The sequence below is a fragment of the Drosophila nasuta genome, chromosome 2R (genome assembly GCF_023558535.2).
Source record: "Drosophila nasuta strain 15112-1781.00 chromosome 2R, ASM2355853v1, whole genome shotgun sequence".
NCBI lineage: Eukaryota > Metazoa > Arthropoda > Insecta > Diptera > Drosophilidae > Drosophila > Drosophila nasuta.
In genome coordinates this window covers 1,783,638-1,805,262 of record NC_083456.1, presented here as the reverse complement: position 1 = coordinate 1,805,262, position 21,625 = coordinate 1,783,638, and the positions used below count along the sequence as shown (strand labels likewise).

General features: G+C 40.0%; 1 protein-coding gene and 2 long non-coding RNA genes across 3 annotated transcripts; 2 read left to right on the top strand and 1 right to left on the bottom strand.

The window, feature by feature from the left end:
• The first annotated feature begins 3,234 nt into the window (after positions 1–3,234).
• Positions 3,235–5,137, top strand: LOC132786390 (uncharacterized). Its single transcript, XR_009632439.1, has 3 exons — positions 3,235–3,723; positions 3,806–4,065; positions 4,167–5,137. It is a non-coding gene; the product is annotated as an uncharacterized LOC132786390 (long non-coding RNA).
• Positions 5,138–5,605: 468 nt separating this feature from the next.
• LOC132786391 (uncharacterized) lies at positions 5,606–6,064 on the top strand. The gene is made up of 2 exons (XR_009632440.1): positions 5,606–5,778; positions 5,839–6,064. It is a non-coding gene; the product is annotated as an uncharacterized LOC132786391 (long non-coding RNA).
• Positions 6,065–6,076: 12 nt separating this feature from the next.
• LOC132786388 (probable cytochrome P450 12e1, mitochondrial) lies at positions 6,077–8,064 on the bottom strand. Its single transcript, XM_060792906.1, has 6 exons — positions 7,987–8,064; positions 7,822–7,924; positions 7,457–7,700; positions 7,287–7,403; positions 6,767–7,220; positions 6,077–6,706 (listed from the first exon to the last, which is right to left on the bottom strand). Exons 1-6 carry the CDS (start codon positions 8,062–8,064, stop codon positions 6,119–6,121), a joined length of 1,584 nt encoding a protein of 527 aa, XP_060648889.1. The 3' UTR covers positions 6,077–6,118.
• Between the last annotated feature and the right edge of the window lie 13,561 nt (positions 8,065–21,625).

Below are 21,625 nucleotides of genomic sequence, written 5' to 3'. Positions count from 1 at the left end.
ACACTTCTATCTGAGCTTCGTTAATAACTTATAAGTCTCCAATGGCAAGAGAACTGGTTTACAGTTACCCATCACATCCCCATCCCTATCCGTATCCGCATCCGGATCCGCATCCTTTTCCACATTCATACATATCCAGCAACATCTCATTCACATAGCTTCATTTCAGACCTGTGTTCGCGGCTTTTTTGCAAAAACTGTCACATTTCAACTCACATTTTTATTTATTACATTTATTATAAGACATTTTGCATGCGCGCATTCGCAAGTGTTGAAATGCAATAAAAGTGAGATGCCAAGCAATAGCGGAAGGAGACACTCCTCACATGTCCTGTTCCCCCTCGCCTCTTTACACGCGTCGTCATTCGACAACCCCAGCACCTCTATCAACTACGTGCATGAATATGCGCACACCTTTTTGCTCCGGTTTTTTCTTTTTCATTTTTTCTTTATACTTTTTTGCACTCGGTACGCAACTCGCATAATTTTACACACGAAGTAATTTTGCAACACCCTCACACAAACAATTGCAACTCCTTTTGAATTTTCACACCAATTTTTCAACTCGACAAACCCGCTCAAAAAAATATAAAATAAAAACAAGAAAAATCCGCAACGCAATTCCATAAAAGGAGCCCAGAGTGAGTGCAGATTGGTGGCGTTGGGTGTGGTAAAAGGGGAAAGCGGAAAGGAGAAAGGGGTTGTGGGTTGTGGGTGACTTTTAACGTTATGCCATAGGAAACGCACGCTGATGTGCGAGAAAAACACATCCGCCGGTTTGGAGGCAGCTAGAGAATTCTCCTCCAATTCCATTGCCCGTTGCCCGTTGCCCGTTGCCCGTTGCCATTTACCAATTCGTGGCCAGCTCGTTGGCTCTGTGTGGAGAGGGGGAGCGGGAGTTCGTCTGTTAGCCCAATTTGAATGCGCTGGCGCATATATCATTCCAGTTGACAGGACAATTCTCTTATCTGCGCAAAGCCAACACAACAGCCGCAGCCACAGACTCGCACTCGCTCTCAGAGTCAGCATCAGTATCAGAGTCGCAGTCGCAGTCGCAATCGCAGTTGAAACAGAAGTCAGAGTTGCCCTTGTCGCGTTGTCCTATAGTCCGTTGTACTATAGTCGCAGCCATCGGATTTGCGAGCTTCCTCTCTACTCACTGCTCTTTCTATCGTCATCATTTCCCTCACCCTGGCGATGTGCATGTCCATACTAAATGAATATTTTAAAAGAAAAATCGCATGCCAATCAATGGGCAAAAGGCATGGTCAATGGGTGGGCCTTAAAGCGCGGTCACTGACTGCTCTTTGCTTTTGATGAACTCGCCGCAGTCATAACAGCCATCTATTAGAGACCTCGTACTCGAACGTGTGACCCATTTATCAAAGCAGCCTCCAAGACAATCAAAATTAACACTGGGTGTAAGGCGGTTAGGTCAATCATAAACTCTTTCTCTCTCTCTCTTTGCTATATCTCATCTACAGTGGTGCAGTCTCTCTCTTCTCTTCTCTGCATCTTCCACATCTCTATGTCTGTAATTTGTACAAGCTGCCGTTGTCGTCGTTGTCATTAAAAAGTCATTTCACCCATATATCATCAGAGCCACGCCCACACCCCGAAACCAAGTTCTGGCATATAAATTACTTTATGATATTGTTTTGAACCTGCGCGACAAATAAGATTGTCACAACCCAAGAACGGGAACTGGATCGGGGTTACAGGAAGGGTCTCTTGCTGACTGAATAGGTCACGGCGTCAGCTGGCAGCATCGAAAATTGAAAGTTCTTTTGGCAAAATGTGTAAACTGTGATTGAGATTTAGTCAAGCGAGCGAAGCGCTTTAACCACACTTATGGCCCATTTGAATATCCTGTGACCGGGCAATAAAAATGTCACAGCCAACCGGCGTTCACACACACACACACACACACACACAACCAATCAGACATTGTTGAGAGTCTCACGTTGAATGGGGGCAGGCACTTCAGTGTCAATTCAATTTTATTTTCATTGTGTCATAACAATAACATAAAATTAAAATAATATAAAAAGGAAATTGAGGATGCACGTCAGAAAATACAAAATACATATGTAAGTATATACACAAATATATAAATACTTACAACAGAGTACAGTTATATCTAAAGAAAAGCCACTGCATATCAACTTGGCATAAAATCGTCAGGCTGTTTGTGCTGTTGCTGAAATTATCCATGCTACATTTTCGTCAGTGACATTGTTAAAAAAAAAGGCAACAACAAAACGAGCAAGAGTTCCGAATAAAACAGGAAACGGAAACACATCAGCGTAACGGAAGTTAAAAAGTCGTCACATTCACATAACAATAATGCCACCGTATATGTCCCAGCAAGACGATTCTCCATTGTTTCGTCCAACTTTGTATGCAGCAAAAGGCACTGCGAATAAGGAACGAGCGGCTGCAAAGGGACAAAGTCATGAAATGTAGCAGGGCACAATTCGGGCGAAGACCATGTAGCGTTCTTTCCCATCTCGATTGCAGTCTTCATTAACCTGCTTTCCCAGTTTGTTATCTAAATTAAATTGGACAAATATTTAAAAAATCTTTAATTTAGTTTTTATGAAAGAAGAACAGTTTTTAGAATAGTCATCATAATTTTCATATTTGTTCAAAAAAAAAATGATGTAACATAAGAACATCGATTTATTTTTTAAGAATACCAGACAATTTACCTATTAAAATCTAAGGGAAACATGCGGATTGAGCTCATAAGTTTTATTTTATGTTATAACTCACTAAGGAATATTACATTGTTAATAAAGTGATTGTATTGAAATTGACAAATGTCTCGTTTCATCTTGGTAAAAATACTTATAAACAATAAATAATAAAAATAAACTCTAACTTGTTTTTTTTTTTTATTTATAAAATCAATATTGTTAACTTCTGTATATTTTAATATTCGAAACCTAGTTAACTCATAGAAAACATAGAATTTATATTGAATTCAATGAAAAGATGTCTCGATTACTCTATTATGAAGAAGAATAAAAACTGGTCTAGTGTCAGAATGGTAGCACATCATTGATGTTAACAATCTGATAACCACAATTTCCCCTCCCAATACACTCTGCACAAACAATCAAATATTCAACTAATACACAGCCAAGCGATAAGAACAACAACAATAACGTCAATAAGCGTAATACAATCGGGGACAATTTTTCAATTTTTCAATTTGGTATGCGTGGCGTATTTAAAATACAATTCGATTAGAAATGCTTTGCTTTTCAAAATAATAAATTAAATTTGTTTCCTCCTCTCTCTGAAATCCCATTGCCAATGCCATTAACACAAGCCTGAATGGAAAGAGTGCGAGAGTATCTTGACGGGGTGCTAAAGGTTGCGAAATTGCGCGACTGCCAGCCAGTTCGGGGAATTCCTGTGGAAACGATCTGGAAAAAGTGCGCTGCTGAATCAATTTCCTCCCGAAGACGGAAAGAAAAAAAAAGAAGGGAGATTTTTACTGCTGGGTGCTTTCTTAAAATAACAAAATTACTTTTTATATGCAGGCGACTTTAGGACTCAGGACACAGCCGCACAAATAACAACAACAGCATGCCATTGACAACCATTAATCATGAAAGCCTGTCAGGGCGGGTCGCAGGCAGGCAGGCGGGCCGGGTGTGGCAAAAGAGGATGGGGCTCGTCTGTGCTTCTGCCTGATGATTGTCCTGTGTTGCAGTACTGTTTTTCTTTTCTCTATTTTTGTTTTTTTGCTTTAAATTTTGCCTTTACATGCTAATGCCTTGCAATGGGGCTCAAGTCATGCTCGTGCCCATGCACAACCACGCCCAACTGCGAAATTGACAAGCAAACCGAGTGCGTTTTGACATGACACTTGCAAGGGACCACTAGCAATAGCAATAGCTGTAGCAGTAGTTGTGGCTATGGCTGGGTCTGTGGCTGAAGCACGGCCAGGACGAGACGCTGAACGTAGGCGTGAGCAGGCAGCATAGGACAAGCACACAGTGACATGAGGCAAGAGGCAGGAGGCAGAAGGCAAGCGACAGGCGACAACGATAGGTAGGTTATGTATGCCATCATTAGACGTGGTCTGTTTGCCACGCCCGTTCTGTTGCTGTTGATGCTATTCTTGCTGTTGTTGCTCACTCGCAAATTGGCAGCACTGCAATGAAGGACCATGTCATGTCACAGGCTAGAGCAATACAACGTGCCTGATGGCCGGTCAAAGTTCAATGCGAAAGCCAAATTCCGATTGTCAAGATGTTACTGCAAGCTACATACACATATGTATGGATATATTTACATGCGAGCATGTGTGCGAGTCGGACATGTCTAATTGCTCAGTTTATGGGGGCTACATGTCATAAAGTGCAAATGCATGCCAAGCACCAACAAGCCTAAAAGCTGGCTATAAAATTTTCTATTGCTGCTTCTAGGTTTGGTCCGTGATTTGTATGTGAAATTTGACATGCATTTTCAATTTAACAGCAGCTTTAAAGAGTCACTTCTCCATCCAATAATGAATTCCATTCATTTTGTTTGTCTGCCATCCTCATGGAGCATCTGACCTCTACCCGCCGCGTCGCCTCGACGACTTGTGCCGTGCCGGCCACGATAAAACTTTATGCACTGCAAAGGCCAGCATTGACATTTCAAGTGCTGCCGCTCTTATAGAAAGGAAAAAAGAGGCTACGATGGAGGTTCACCAGTCCTGGCGCCATTGGAGAAAATAGTTTTAATAATGCACAAGACGACTCCAACGGAAAGTAACATAAAATGAAGGACATACGAGACCAGCAGCAGCTCACACAGATAAGACCCTCGACTGTCCAAGTTCCGCCCAAGTACATCAGCAGCAACAACACCAATAACACCAGAATAAAAAAGAGCATAGAAGAAGCTGGAAAACGTAAAAGGTGGCAAGAAACAGAAAACATGGATGGGCAATGCAAGTTTGTCTATTCGATGTCAAAATGAATACTTTTGCATTATTTATGCTAGTGCTTTTATTTGTTTTTCCGATAACGAAGTGCAAAAAGCAAAACAATTCAATGAACTCCTCGCAACGTCCACAGAGAGCCACATTTTCGAAACTTTAAACAGCAAAGGCTTTAACCAACTACTCTTATACGTGGTGAGTATTGTTTATATAAAATATGTTTTTTGGAAGAACTATTTTAATGATGTAAAGATATTATTGTTCATTTAATATATGATGTGCTTTATAAAGCTGTCTCCATCTCCATTTAAACAATACAACTTCTATTTTCAAAATGCGATTACGTTGTAAATTTAAGACACAGCCTGAAAGTATGCTCCATAAAGTAGTGATCGTCACCATATTCAATCTGCAAATTCAAATGTAGTATATAATATAAAAATAAACCAAATTATTAAATAATTAATTTTGTTAAAATTCTTTCAATTTCTTAAACTTTGAGGTTGAAAATATAGGTAGAAAGCTAAATTTGGAAGTTATAGCTCCGGATTCTGAGCCAGCCTAAAAATATGCAACATTTTTTATATAAATAATTTGCTATGGAAAAGTTTGTGAGATTACTATCATATGGGTATTTTTAAAAACAACCAATGTGAAATATGTAAATTTTTCTGTGAAGGCAGATTATGTAATCAGCACAATTACTAATATATTAATATATTGAATTAGGATGATGATACAATACATATAGACTAGATAAATTAACACATTATGTGTATTGGATTAAAAAAGATTGGACCATTTAAGCGCCAATGATGTTTTACACATTCTTTGTATGAATAAATGACTTGATACTTGTTTCATATTTCATTATTATTTAATACATCTTTCAGACAACCACGTAGATCAGAAATATAAACTAGACTAATAATGGACAGTCATGTCAAGTACATCCAAGGACACTCAAGAGCTAGCGCCATTCCAAGCAATGACAAGTGGTCTTCACATACTCGCAGTAGATGTCACAATTCTTGCAAGCCAAAACCAAAATCAATTGAATCAAGTAGTAGTTACTATTGTTGTTACAGAGGCCACTTATACCCATAATACACACGACCCGGCGAGGACCACTTTAAATAGCTTTACTTAACTTTGCCAGATCTTAAGCTTGGATTACACAGAACGTTCAACAAACTTGAACATAAATGGTATGTTAGGTTTTACAAAGAATTCCGCCTTAAAAGCATTCTCTATGGGATAGTCGAAGCCAATTTCAAAGTTGCGCACCAGCCTAGCAACTGCAATCTCCAGCATCATGTCAACAATGCGCTTGCCAGCACAGGCTCGTGGTCCGAAGCCAAATGGTAAATACATGAAGGGAGTGGACGTGTCACCCACTAGGTTTGAGCTAGATTCGTCACGCAGCCAACGCTCGGGCAGAAACTCGCGAACGCGTGGAACATACTGTTCCATGTTTGCCATCTGATAGTTGGACGCCATACCCACATCTGTGCCAGCCACAACTCGGTATCCACTCAAAACAACGTCAGTTGGCACTCGACGCAAGGTGCCAGGTCCAATGGGATACATGCGAATGCCCTCCTTGATGCAAGCACGTAGATAAGGTAAATTTGATGTGGATTCTATGGTCCATTGCGAATGCTTGTCCGGCAGTACGCTTTTGATCTCCTCTAATAAGCGGGATTGTTTAGCGGGATTCTTAGCTAACATCAACAAAATGCCGCACAGAGACACCAAGGTCTAAAATGAAATTGAAAACTTTTTTAGCGCTTTTCTAGAAAATTCAGAGAAAATACTTACAGGGTCTGCACCAGCAAAAAATAAATCCAATGCAATAATAACTGCCGTCTGACGATCGACACGCAACAGTTTTTCGAGTATGCTCATCTCCATACCTGGCTCGAGGCTTATACGACCCGCCTTGGCATTCTCCTCTACACGCTGCAGGGCTCGCTGAATGTGTCCATTTGCTATGTCAGTGATGGTGTCCAACGAACGCATGAGTTTTTTAAAGTTAGGTTCTGGCAGATACTTCCAAATTGGAGGCAACATATCCAAAATAAAACCCAATTCCAGAATATCTTCCAATGCCTTGATAAAACGAATCACCTCCTCGCTATCCCGATTCTCACCGAGAAAACCTAGGCGAGTATTGAGCGACACAAATCCAATGGACTCCAAAATTAAACGGCGAATTTCCTCTACAAAATCAGCTGGCATTTCTTGAGTTACTGGATCTCGTATGGCTCGTATACTGTTTCGTGTAATAATAAAGGTTGCTCGACTGATCAATAGTATTAGTTGCTGGCACCTTGCTTACCGCTCCAAAAACTCATCATTGACCTGAACAAGATTATTCACATATAACTTGGCATTTCGGGGCTGCAATAGAATTGGATTGACAGCCGTTCGCATCTTACCCCAGGCCGGTCCATTTCTATACATTTAAATCTTATTAGAAGACTCAAAAGAATTAAACATTTTGTTTACCCAGAAGTTAGTCCATCAGCACCCTCGAAAATATCGCGCCGATGAACCTTTTTGTAATACTCAAAGGTGGCGAAACTCCGTCTGTAGGGCCACTGTCCCTCATTGCGGAAAACTGTCTCATAGTCCACCGGATTCAAAGTAATCACAATGTCAGTTCCACTCACACTAGGCATACGAAAAATATTCCCATAGCGACTGCTGAGATCCAAAAACATTTCATGAACCGGCACATTCTTATAGCGGCCTTATCAAAAGTCAAAGCAAAACAAAACAAAACAAAAAGAAAAGAGAGAGAAAGAGAGAGAGATAGAGAGAGAATAAAACATCTATATGAAGAAACTTTGCCGAGTTAAAAGCTCACTTACCACCCGGTAGAAAAGATCGTATGAAATTAAATTTAGTGGGACCAGGTATTTCCGAGTAAGGTTTAGACTCTTCTAAATATTTTGAAGTCAAGTCTCCAGCGCTCTGAAAAGGATGTACAATTATAAATTCATATGCTCATCGCAATTCCAATAATTATTACCTACTTTTGCAGACAACGCCCTTTGAATTTGTAGTATCTGGGCGCAGATCTTTCTCTCTCGATTCAGATGTCTTGACAACATTTTGGCTACTGAAGCAAAAATGATGCGATAATTGAATTTATAATAGAACATAGAGCGAGCTTTTAAAAGCTTTCGGCTCTCTATGTTGATATACGTTAGCTTTGACAAAGTTTCATACTCTCTATAATTTATAAAAAATATCTATTGCTCGGTATACTTGCTTAAAAAAAATTATTTAATTTAATGCTGCTGAAGTCACTTCTTATCATTTAGTATATTTATACCCGCTACCCATAGGGTAGAAGGGTATTATAACTTTGTTTTAATTGTTGATGTTATGAATGTTTTCATTAAATAATTTAAACTTAACAACTTTAGTACGGTAATTTAAATTCCATGAATTTTCTTTTCTAACACAATTTCGCTACAGAATATGCTAAATGAGAATCCCATACTGAGAGTTTGAATTCAATTAAAACATGACGTATGTTATATACCGCTTTTGCACAAAAACAAACTTACAAGCAAGAAGGCTACATTCGGGTGCGCCTGACTGAGAGATACCTATTTCCATAATAGAAAAACAGCAATTTACTATTCATAAATTATACCAAGTAAATAAACTGGAAAAGCACTAAAATATACTTTATTGATATACTACATTCAATTTAAAGTATAAGCAAAGCAATTGTGACCCGACAACAGCAAGCGTTTTTATACCCGCAACCCATAGTGTCGAAGGGTGTTATAATCTTGTGCCTACAGCAAATGTACAGGCAGAAAGTGTCATCTCCGACCCCAATTATACATACATACATACATATGTATGTATAAAATCTTGATCAGCGCCAACAGCTGAGACCATATAGCAATGTCTGTCTATCTGTCTGCCTGTCTGTTTGTCTATATAAAGCAATAACTTGCACTTATAGTTTTCATAAAATATAGTTTTCATCAAAAAAATCGAATAGCAAACATAAGCGATACACGGTACAAACAACTATAACTTAGTCTTGATGCATCCTGAAAATTCAGTTGTGGGCGTGGCAAAAATATAAAACAAATTCGTGCTGACGAATTTACATACATTTCTTATAATACTCTATTGGAAGCGAGTATAATAATGTATAATATTTTATTATATTATATATGTACATTAATTCGGTAAAATAAAAAATGTTATGAATGGATGTATCTTTATTTTATTTATAAGTATTGAATCCTTTATTTCTAATTTGAATTTTTAAGGATATCACCACTGTACAGTTTAAAAAAAAAATCGATTTTTTCAAATATTCCGATTTAAATAAAGATATTTTTTCCGTCCGGTAGGTTTAAATATACACAACTTCTGCTGCGTGCCGCGGAGGTCTTCCAGCGAAACACGTCAAGTGCGGGAGCAATATATATATAAATATATTTTTTTTATATGAAAAATAATTATTTGTACTTTTAAATATATGTTTAGAAATATATGGTTTAAATTTCATTCATCAAATCACAAAAAAGGTCTTCAAAAACAAGGTTTACAGTTGTTTTAACTTTAACAAATGCTGTCGAAAAATTATAGCTCTATCTCTTATAGTCTCAGACAGACCGGCGGACAGACCAAAGGACACACAGACGGACGTGGCTAAATCGTCTCGGCTGTTGACGCTGATCAAGAATATATATACTTTACGGTGTCGGAGATGCCTCCTTCTACCTGTTACATACATTTCCTACCGGTACAAAGTTATAATACCCTTCCACCCTATGGGAACAGGTATAAAAATACAAAAATAACCTAAAACGTTTACCACCAACAAAATTTGTAATTTTATAATTCTTATTGTGTATATTAATTTAATCAATCAAATAAAAAAATACATTATTTATTTAGATTTTAGTTAATTGTATTGACAGCGGTTGACTTTTCTAGCAACATGTAAAAATTCGAAGTCAGAAGCAAATTTACTTATTGTATTAGGGCGCATCATCTTAAATGTTTTTTCATTATACAAAAACGTTCAGTATTAAATGCGAGCCTTTAAAATTGCGTATCTATAGAAAACAATTGGATCAGTCAAAACATAAGCCTGTCAAAGGCACGACTTAAATCACACTACCTCAAATATCGCAGATGACAGAAAATCTATATAGAATGACAGACAAACTGCTATAATAAAATCGATTTTTTATATTTGGTCACTGACAAGGGCGCGTCAGTTTGGGTAGTGGGGTGCATCTCAACTGGTGGGCACATAAATATTACCACACAGACACACCCACACACACACATACGTAGTCAGACATAACAGACGAGGACACATACAGACAAGACACAGACAAGCCAACTGATGATGGGCATACAAAGGTTGACCTCGACTTTGAGCTGTCAAAGCCAAAAACTAACTGACCTAAACCAACAAAAATCGACTTTGCAGCCTAAACACAAAAGCCTGAGCATGACAGCCCGCGCCCCCGCCATGGACGCGGATGCGGATGCGGACTGGCCCCGAATGGGGGCGGGGCGCAACCATTCGTTCGTTCGTTCGTTCGGGCGTTAAAATACAAAATATCAGCATGACGCAATGATTTCCGGCAAGTGAAAATGAAACCTGTTGGAGCTGACTGGCGGCAGTGACGACCTCGACACCGGCATCGCTGCTGTCGTTGCTGCTGTTGGCAATATAAACAAATTCAATTTGACAGCTGACAGCGACAACGGCGGCAGTAGCAACAATGACAACACAGTAACAGCACATGCACACTCACAAACATACACTCGCTCGCACACACACAAAAAGCCGCAAGTAATAAACTTTTACGATCTGTTTTACGGCAACGCGGCACGTGCAACTAGGCCCAAAACATTGGCATACGCGATAAAGATGCGGGAGGAGGGAAGGGGCACTCTCTAGATGACGGGCCACGGTTGGTTGCAACATAAATTTAATGAAGCCAAAAACGCGTCACGACAACAACAATGCAGACACCAAAACAAACCCATTCATACACATACACATATACATATGCAGCCAGCAGCAGAGTCTGGGGTTAGGACCTGAGCAGAGCCCCGCAATATAGGCAATAAAAATAAAATAAAAGTAAATTGTTCAAGGACAACAATATTTTATGCTATTACTCTGCAGTCGTAGTTCCAGTGCAGACATGAACAGAGAGAGAGAGAGAAAGAGATTGTATGTGTGTGTGTTAAGCTGGGAGAGCGACAGAGAGGACATGCATGTCAGAGAAAGAGAGAGAGAGAGAGAGAGAGAGAGAGAGAGAGAGAGAGAGCCGGAGTAAAAGAGCCATAAGAGTCTGCCTACTTTTTAAAAGCCGGCAAAAGAATTTTATTTTTTGTCTGCTCTTTTGTTTTGCAAACGAAAAATTTACAAAATTTCACTAGTGGGGGTTGATTTGGGGTGTTTGGAGTGTCCTGCCACCATCTATATTGAGCATTGGGTGCGTCTGCGTATGCGAATGCGACACAAAAACGTCAGCAGCACTCAAAAAGCATTCATAATTGCGTCTGCTTCTGGCCTCTCAGGCTGCTGGCTGCTGGCTGCTGTCCTTGCCGTAGTAATGCCATTGATGGATGATTCTTTTGCCGGCAAGTGCAGAAAAATAAAAGCACTAAAACTTGCAATTTGTATGGAATACATCAGGAGCAGACACAACCCGATGAAGAGACGGCCCAGCGACTGTTTGTGTTGGCCAGAAAGAGTCAGCAGCACGAGAGCAGAACCTGAGTTATAGAAAGCCATAACCTGCACTCTCCCTTAAGGCCAGACACACCAATACAGTGTGTGAGCGTGTGAGTGTATGTGTGTGTGTGTGGGGGCGCTTTATGATTGCCAGGCATAAATAAGCGGCGAAAGCACCCCAATGACGGCAAGGGTGTCCTGTTACTCTCTATATGGGTGTGTGCAAATGTGCGCTGGCAAAGTGCACTTCCTGTGTCCTTTCAGTGTTTTGCCACCAATTGCTGCCAACTACAGCTACAGCAATAGCAATAACAACAACTACAACTACAACTACAACATCAAGGGCAAGAGCAAGGCTGCGCAGCTTGGCTCAACTTCACCTGCTTTACATTTTCAGCTAGGCAAGTCTTTTTTGCCCTGCGCTTTTTCTGCTGGCGTTGGCGCTGTCAACGCCGTCGTCGACTGTATAAATGTGTATCTACAGCATACATAGTCTTCTGCCTTGCCGTATATACTCAACTCGACTCGAAAAAGTATACGAATATGGGTGTGTGAGTGTGGATCTGTATCGTTAGCAGCCTGTTCCGTGCATCTGAATGGATGTCTGCGCATCTTCTCTTTACTGTCTGTGTGTGAGTGAGCCTGTGTATTGGTATATGTGTGCTAACCAAAAGTAGCAATTCATCATAGAAAATGGCGGAAGTAATCGTCCTTTTACGAGAGTGTGTGAATACGGAGCACAGAAGCACAGCGAGTGTGTTTTCTTAATACTAAATCCTTCCATGCTATAAAGCAATTACAATTTTCTCTTAAATCGACATTATTTTCTAAATGTAAATAGTCAATTCTCTAATGTTTTAGTATAAGTAAAAAAAAAGAAGATTACATAGTCTGGTTATCTTTTACGAAAATAGAATGCATTTACGATAAAATGAATCTATGAAAAACAATGTCCTAGTTTTACACCTCAGAAAAATATAAGCAAACAACATTTTTAAATATTTTTTTTTTTTGATTTAAGTAAAAATTGTGATATTTTTATTGATTTGTAAAAGCGAATTCTCTCCATACTTTTTGTAAATAAAAAATATTGTGAACGTAGTAGCTATTTTAAGCGCCAGAGAAATGGACTTAATAAAAACAAGTAAGAAAGTTACAGTCGAGTGTACTCGACTGTGAGATACCCCATTTTGAATAAAAGCAAAATATTGCGGTATTTTTCTCAAAATATACCAAAAATACAACAAATACCAAATTGTATATTTGGTATATCGATATAATACCACCATAGACGGCACAATATACCAGATTGTCATACAAAAGTATTTCTTAAAAAACTTGCACAATTTTTATCTGATCGCAATCAAATTTTGACGAATCACAAATGCTATAGTTGTTATTGTATACACCAAAATTCAGACGGACAAATGGACAGATCATCTCGACTGTTGATGCTGATCAAGAATATATATACTTTAGGTATTATCAGTATAATATTTAGGATTTCTGAAAGATATATTATGATCGGATAAAAATTCTGGAAATTTTAAGAAAAATTTGTTATGGCAAATAAATTATGCTGCTGTCGGGTCTTAGATGCGTTGGTTAAGAGGTTGATATATTCTGTACTTGAACATTCAATTTGAAACATCATTAAATAATCACTTTTAATGAAGAAAAATTAATGAAAAAATCTATGAATGGATATTTTTTTTTCAAAGGTGATTAAAGCTGCTCTAATAGTCGAGGTTGTATTTAACATGAAACCATCGGAAGATGGCTGCCGCGATTGTTTAAGGATATCGTGAACTTCTTGAATGAAATGGCGTAAATATCACTACAAAATCAAATTCCGCTCTCTATATTTAGTTCTTTTATTTCTCCTCAATCAAAAAAAAAACAAGTAAGAAAGCTACAGTCGAGTGTACTCGACTGTGAGATACCCGCTACCCAATTTGATTAAAACCAATATATTTTGCGGTATTATTCTCAAAATATACCGTATATACTGCAAATATACTAAAAAAATACTAAGAATATACCAAATGATATGTTTGGTATATCGATATAGTACACCATTCAAAATATACCATAGACGGCACAATATACCAGATTGTCACCCAAAGCAACTCAGACCCCTCGTAACTTACGAGTCGTAAGTAGGCGTTTTTGCCCATTCAAAAGTATTTCTTTAATAACTTCCACAATTTTTATCTGATCGCAACCAAATTTTCAGGAATCATAACTACTATAGTAATTATTGTATATACCATTAGCTTTAAAATTACGCTTGTTATTCGATTTTTTTGATTTGCGGGGGCGGAAGTGGGCGTGGCAAAAATTTGAAACAAACTTGATCTGCGTGCTGTCGAAAAAAAATTTTAGCTCTATCTCTTATAGTCTCTGAGATCTAGGTGTTCATACGGACGGACGGACAGACGGACAGACACACAGACGGACAGACGGACATGGCTAGATCGTCTCGGCTGATCTCGACGCTGATCAAGAATATATATACTTTATAGGGTCGGAGATGCCTCCTTCTACCTGTTACATACATTTCCTGCCGGCACAAAGTTATAATACCCTTCTACCCTATGGGTAGCGGGTATAATTAATACCCTTTTGCCTAAATTTTCCAATGGCACATTGAAAGCGTTGCAAGGCAAAACACAACATTTCAGTCAAACTTAAGAAAATTCAAATAATTTGTGAATCGCAGTAAGAGTCTTAATGCGTTGCGATAACAAATTGAATATTTTTACGCAATAGTAATGGCCAATCCATTACTAAGCGACTTGACTCTTAAAAACAAGCCATATGCTTGAACTGTTTAGTGCCGCGAACATGAAAAACGCATCTACTAACTACTTAATGCCGCACAATGACTGTGGACATTTTATCGCCCAACGATCCAGCAATCTGCGCAAAACAAGTTCCACAATCACACTCGGACCCAAAAACAGAAACAGAACCAGATCCAAACCAAGGGCCAGGTTCAATTTCCAGACCGGTCTAAGGGGCGAGTCATCAAGAATGGGGCATTTAGTTAATTTTAAATGCTTATTAGCGTAATTTACAATTTCTCACATGGCATAGAGCCTTAAAAGGGATGTGCTTAGGCTGAAAAGTGAGGGCCATAAACAGGCGAAGGCGAAGGCGAAGGCGAAGACCCAGAGTCACAATCATCAACATAGACACTTTAGGGCAGCATATGTAGAGACGAAATTATAATTTTATTATCATTACCACAACGGGCGAGTGTCTTATCACCAAGTTTTACGAGGCCACAGATCGCACACAGGTCATGTTGTTGCTATTGTTCATGCCATTCTTGTTGATGTTGTCGTTGTCGTTCTCGTTGTTGTTATCCTTTCGGAATGAAAATAAACTGTGGCTTAAAGCGTTTACGATGCGTTGACGACATCGTCGTCATCCTCGACGGGTTCACATAACATAGCTAGCAGCTCTGCTAGCCTGGTCGCTTTGTCTGTCCGGGTTTATGGCCCTTTTATGCGCTTTTTTATGTTTCATTCTAACCTCAATTTAATTGTTTAGCCGGTGACAATCATTACCCCAATGCCAGTTTGAGCCATCGTCAACATCAACGTCAACATATGTACTCAACAGTAGTCTACTCATCAGTGCCTCCTCCCCTGTGCGTCCGTTTGAGTTTTACGACTCCAAGGAGCTGTCAATTTGATGTGCTCGATGCTCCATTGACAACGCATCTGCCAGTTGGGTCGAGCTTGTAATAAAAACATGAAGATTACACTTTATTACCCCAGCAAAACTTTACGGAAGTTGTAAAACACTCAAGTGTAATGATGCTACCAAGTTCCCAGATAATCCCACACCCCCTCTCTTTTGATCCGCCCCTTCGACTGCTGAGTGTGTTGGGTGTGAAAACTAGCGCAGGGCTTTTCATTTGACGCTTCCGTTCGCAAATTTAACGAGTCTGCCAATTTTTATGATCTTATCCTCGCATTGATATGAACTCGCTTATTATTTTTCTATTACATTATAATTTACAGCACTCTCTGCATGAGTTTTACAACCATTTAATGGTGATAGCCAGAGATTTGTCATTGCCTCGAAAGCACCAAGCAGCCACAAGACGCAGGGCGCAAGGCTCAAAGCACAAAACCGGAGAAGCAATCGGATTCAAGCCAAATGCTAAATAAAGAGCAAATATTTACAGGTTGTTCTTTTTCCACATCCTGATATACTCTGTCTCAGTTCCTCAGCTCATAAAACTCCGCCTGAGTCATTGAGCTATTTGTTTTTTATGGTCATGTTGACTTTTCATTACATATCCTGATCAGTAATATACGAGAGTAGAATAGGCACTGTGATGTACCTTGTGAATGTACTCAGGGTATATTATAGTCGAACAGGCTGTGTCAATCTGTCTTCTTTGGTTTTTTATGCTCTCGGTGCTAAAACAAAGTGCGGTCTGTGTTATTATCGAGTGTCAATGCTGTTGTCGTTGTCGTCGTTGTCGTTGTTGTCGTTATCCTTTATTCTTTTTGGCTTCGGATCTTGCCTGCTGCCGCAAAAGGTGTTAAAATGTTGTTGCCCATTGCCATTACTATTATTGTTTTCACTGACGTTTCTGGTGTCTGACTTCTTGCCAATCTCTGCGAATTCATTCAAGCGCAAAAATGGATTTGTTTTTTACGACTTGATTATTATGACTGCGTTTGATTACAAATATTATACCACTAAATGCGTTTCCTTCCTTCTTTGTTTTTTATGTTGTTCAGTGAAGTTGTAAATGGCATTGATTTTCTTTATTTTATATTTCATTTGCTGTTCCCACTGTTTATATCTTGTAATTTCGTGCTTATGTTTATTAATGAGCACATCTCATTTGCAGGCATTCATATTGGATGTTATTTGTCATTTGCTGAAAATAAATTCAATTTTGTAAATGATAAGTCTAAGCTTAAGCTACACTCTAAAGTTTTATTTTTGGAATTTCAAATCAAAGCGAGACAAAAGGATTTTACATGCCAAACCGTATAAGGGAAACGAAGCTACGAAGTCTTAAGCAAGACATTGGCCGACACTTTTGTGTGTAAAGAAACAATTTTCCTGCCAACGAAACAAAAGTGCAATAAAATAAAATTAAATCTGCAATTTTGAGGTTTTTCTTTGGTCATAAAAAGTGTCTGGCTTGAAGTCAGATGTTGTTGCTGCCTTTGCTGCTGCGGTCTGTAAGCATTTACCTTTGACCCAGCTAAATGACAGCCATTGTCAAGACACTCAGAATGCCGAAGGATGTCCAGAAGCTGCTGGCATGCAAAAACAACCTCAACTTCAACTTCCAACTTGATTAAAAATGAAAGAACTTTCTACTTCTCGCTGCTGCTGTTGTTGCTGTTGTTGCTGTTGACTCTGTCTGTGCGGTTGCCTCAGGGAGGTGGCATTGTGGCTGCTGTCAATGGACGTTTTATAGGACTTTCATTTCAAGTTGCTGGCATCATAAAATTATGCTTAATGTAACACACAAAATTGCTGTTCTGTTAGATAAAAGTTCATAAAGAAAATTAGATTGTACATAATTGAAAGCGAGGCGCGAGACGCGTAATGACTGCGGTTAAACAGTTGTTGGCTAGCAATCTCAACTGAGGATTGGCTAAGTCTTTTTGGATACGCAACCGCGCATAATGCGGTGTGAAAATCAAAAGTGAATTTCAATCTCATATGCAAATTAGAATTCAAATTCAAATTGTTGTGCACGATAAGAGAAAGGCGCAACCGCGTTGTCTGCTTATCAGCCACTGTAATAGCTACCTTGGATGACTGATGGCCGCAAGGATGTTCTTCGGAATGGCATTTGTGTTTGTTTTGCAGTTCCCCAGCTTGGCGATAAGATTATCTAAGCTTTGTTACCTTTTGCCCCTGGCAATTTCAATGAAAAATTAGATAATTAAAGCCACGTTCTAAATACCTAGGCGATCAATTTGGGCTTACAACTCTTCGTTGCGTTCGTTGATAAGAACAACAAAGACAGAAAAGCGGAAGGATGCTCAGCAGCTAGAAAGTTGTTCCAAGTTGGTCGCTTGGCCGAGCTGCTTATTAAATCAAGTTAATAACTTTTAGAGCCGCAATAAAAGTGTCAAAGATTATAGCATAGTTATAGGCCGTCCCGTCTACTTTCTCTATAGGCAAGGATAAGCAATTAAATTCGCTTTAATTACGACGCATTTTTGTTTGTTTTTTTTTTGTTGGTCTGAGAGCGCGCGCCACGATGTTTGTTAATTTCAACGCCTCATGCGGCTCAGATAAAATGGCAGCCAAAACGCGCAGAGCCGGAAAATTTTTGTGACCAACGTCGCCATCGTTCATCCTTCGTCCTTCATTCTGCTGTTCTACTGTTCTGATGTCCTGGTCCTTCGCACTGTGCTCGTTTTGCATGCACAGCATTTGCCGGGCTGAAATTGGGAGGCTTGTGGTGTAGGCAACTGGCATGTTTATCTGCACTCAGACAGATACGCCGCATGTCGAGCAGTGGTAGCTGGAAAAAGAGCCAGAGAAGCCAGTGCCAGTGCCAGTGGAGCAGGAAGTACAAACGGGCATGGCCAATGGTTGGGTAGAGTGTAGAAATGTTGTGCGAGCCATTAATCACACGATTTCATGAATACATCAGCCAGTGAAGCACAGAGTCAGGCCAACCAACCAGTCTGGCAAGCTGCTGCTGCTGCTGCTGCCAGACGATGACGATGACGACAGCACAGAGGACGAGGCTGAAACTGAGACTGAGGATGCAAAGAGGACCGCAGCCACAGCAGGATGAGCAGCAACGGCAACAGCAGCAGCAGCCAACAAACATAAACGCAACAAAACGAAATGACTCAAAAATCTTATTTTCAGCTCATGTTGTGCTCGTTTGTTATTTTTTGCTGGCTTTGTTTGTTCGTCGCGAAGAGTTAGCAGGCAAGGACAGAGGAGAGACGAGACTGGAATCATATCACATGCGTCCAGCCAGCACCAAGCAAACGCAAAGTCCCTCGCTTTTCTCCATGTGTTACGTGGCACGGCTGAAAGGGGTTAAAGAGCCAAGGGCTGGGGGCTAAGGGTTAAGGCGACGCCAGGCTGTAAAATGCTAGTTGCATTAATGACATCACAGAACCGTCCGGAGACGCACAAGTCGAATTCAGAGCCAGTCACTCAAACTGCGGCTGTGGCTGTCAGAGTAGCCATTCTTATGGGTACAACCAACGGGTTTTGTTTTTGGCTTTTTAGTCAGCTCGGGAAAATGGCCTGATAGACTTTCCCCGACTCTAACTCCGACTCCAAGTGCCTTCCCGGTTAGTTTGCAGCTCAAATTTTTGGTTTTCACTCTGGTTTCGTGTGTGTCACAGGCGAACCATTAAGCTCTTGACTTGTAACTGGCGGTTATAAGACTCTCTACTCATTTCAAACAGTTGCCCAAACTTCCAAATGGGGACGTATCTACGGAGTCAGCTGCGGCCATCACTCGAAAGGGTTGTTTGTCTTCCCTCCTGGAGAAAGAGACTTGCGCATTTTGTCAACATGTGATCTTTTTGATGATGTGCATTAGCATGTCTTTAACTTGCCACAAACCAAATTAAACATTCAAAAATGCAAAGAAAGTTCTCAACGCAAAGTTATGCCAATTTGGTAGCTCATTTGCAGAAAATTTCTTTTCTCATCTTCCCAGTATGATAAACATGCTTACAACTTTTCATTTCGGCTATCTTCGTTCTAGCATAAACACAAGAAATACTAGTAAATGGCAAGGTGTAGGGGGTCGTTTCCGCTGGAGACAAAGTTTTCTTTGGCGGCTTTAAAGTAAAGTTTTTATATTTTTAATTAGATGCACATGAGGTTTTACTTAACAAAGTTTTGACGGCCAGCACAGAGCAGAAAGCAGAGAGCACGGAATTCCGAATACGGAATACGGAATACGGAACACACAACACTCAGTTATGGCATCTTTAATGCCCCGGTCGAGTTTTAACATAGCACGCCGAAAGCACCCCCACCTGCCACTTCCGTGCCATTGCGCCAAAAACTTTCTATCGTACACACACACACACACACACACACACACACGCACACACACACAAAAGTACAAGTAATTGTTATTTTTGCAGACAAACATCCGGACATATCCTGGCCGCACTGAGTTTTATAATTTTTCCATTGCATATGCCAAGGCACTGCCATCATTTTGTATATCAACAAAGTTTTTCAGCTTTTGCAAAACGGATTTGGGTGAATTTCTCTCTCATCGCTTGTATGCTATATGTATGAGTGTAAATGTGGATGTGAGCGTGAGTGTGCATCACATAAAATGGCTGCTTTACTTCCTTGTGAAATCGGCTTAGGCGAAAAGTCCTCTAGTTAGGATGCGAGAAACATCGAAAACTTTGCCCCGACGCTGCAGGTAAATGTCAGAATTGATGCCACTCAAAAGGACGCAGAACTTTTTCTTTAGCTGCATTATTTCCATTAGTATACCTTTTATGTGCTTCAAAAGTCTGTTTCATCTTTTACATGGTGCATTGCCTGCCTTTCAGAACATGCTCCAACCTATGAACTGACAATGTGTGACAATGCCATCGAATGTTGACATAGTTAAGATCACATAATTGTAAGATTGAATTCTTGGACATTCTGATTATTACACAAATCGAATTTTCAAACTAAAGATGTAAATGTTACAACTTTATAAAACGACATAACTTGCTGTTTGATTTAGCATTAGTAGCGACATTGATATGCCCTTATTTATGACAAACAATTAGAGTATCAACGCATATATCGTGGACGAGTTGGTCCTGGCTGCAGTTGCAACTGTTCCCGTTGTAAAGTCCAAAGGCATCAGCAACAACCACCTAACCAACCAAAAAACCAAAAAGTTTTGCATTGTTTTAGCCAGACCTGCGACCTACGACCTGGCCAGCCGCTGTGCCAGGGCGGAAGCAGAGCTCAGAAGCAGAAACCACTTCTGCAGACCAGCAAGTTCTATCCGCTCCACCCTACACCGCTTGTACAATTAGCAAGAAGACACAGTTGGCAACTTGGCTTTAGGCATGAGCTTAGCCTAATTAAAAAAAGAGACGTCAGCGTCACATTTTGTGGCTGCCGCATTTTGCTGCCTCTGCTGCTGAAGCTGCTTCTCATGTCAAAAGGGTTGGGGGTATGGGGGAAAAATTTTAAATTGAATCAAGTTGAGTGCTCATAAATTTTTCTAGTGCTTTCATGTTTTGGAGAATTCGCAGTTTCGCTACAGCTTGCTACGTCACTTGCAGCCCTTTCCCCGCATCTGATCCTGGCCAAGGGCATTTGTAGTGTTGGGAAGATTGGGGACATACGCAGGCTTGCCAGGTGCGGCTGGTGCTGTTGTTGTTGCTGTTGCTGTTACTGATTCTGTGGCTGACATTGTTTAAACTTTTATTTAAACTCAATTAATAGGAAGAAAATCCTGGCTTTTCGAGCAACACTTTGCGACCCCATTAAATGTTGTGTATATGAATATATTTACCGCATTCCGCGTAATACATATTCGTATAGATATACTATAAGAACATACATTCAATATGTAGAGGATGCTCTGTGAGCGACTTCAGCTTGTTAATAGCAAGTTTTTCAAAGAGAGCCAATTAAGTTGTCAATCATTCTCCTCCAGTTGATGCTTCTACTCCGCAGATAGAGCAACAGCATCAACAGCAGCAACTCGGTGAGCTGTGGGTCTGTTGGTCTGACATGCCAATTAATTAATTAGAGCATTCTTGCAACATATCGCAACAGGCAAGTCGCTCTGTTCCTTGTGCCTTTCGCCGTGTGTCTTGTGTCTTGTGTCTTGTGTCTTCGCCCGAACTACGCTGCCGAAACATTGCAACAATTTAAGGCAATAGAACACACAACTAAGACAAGGGCATACACACACACACACA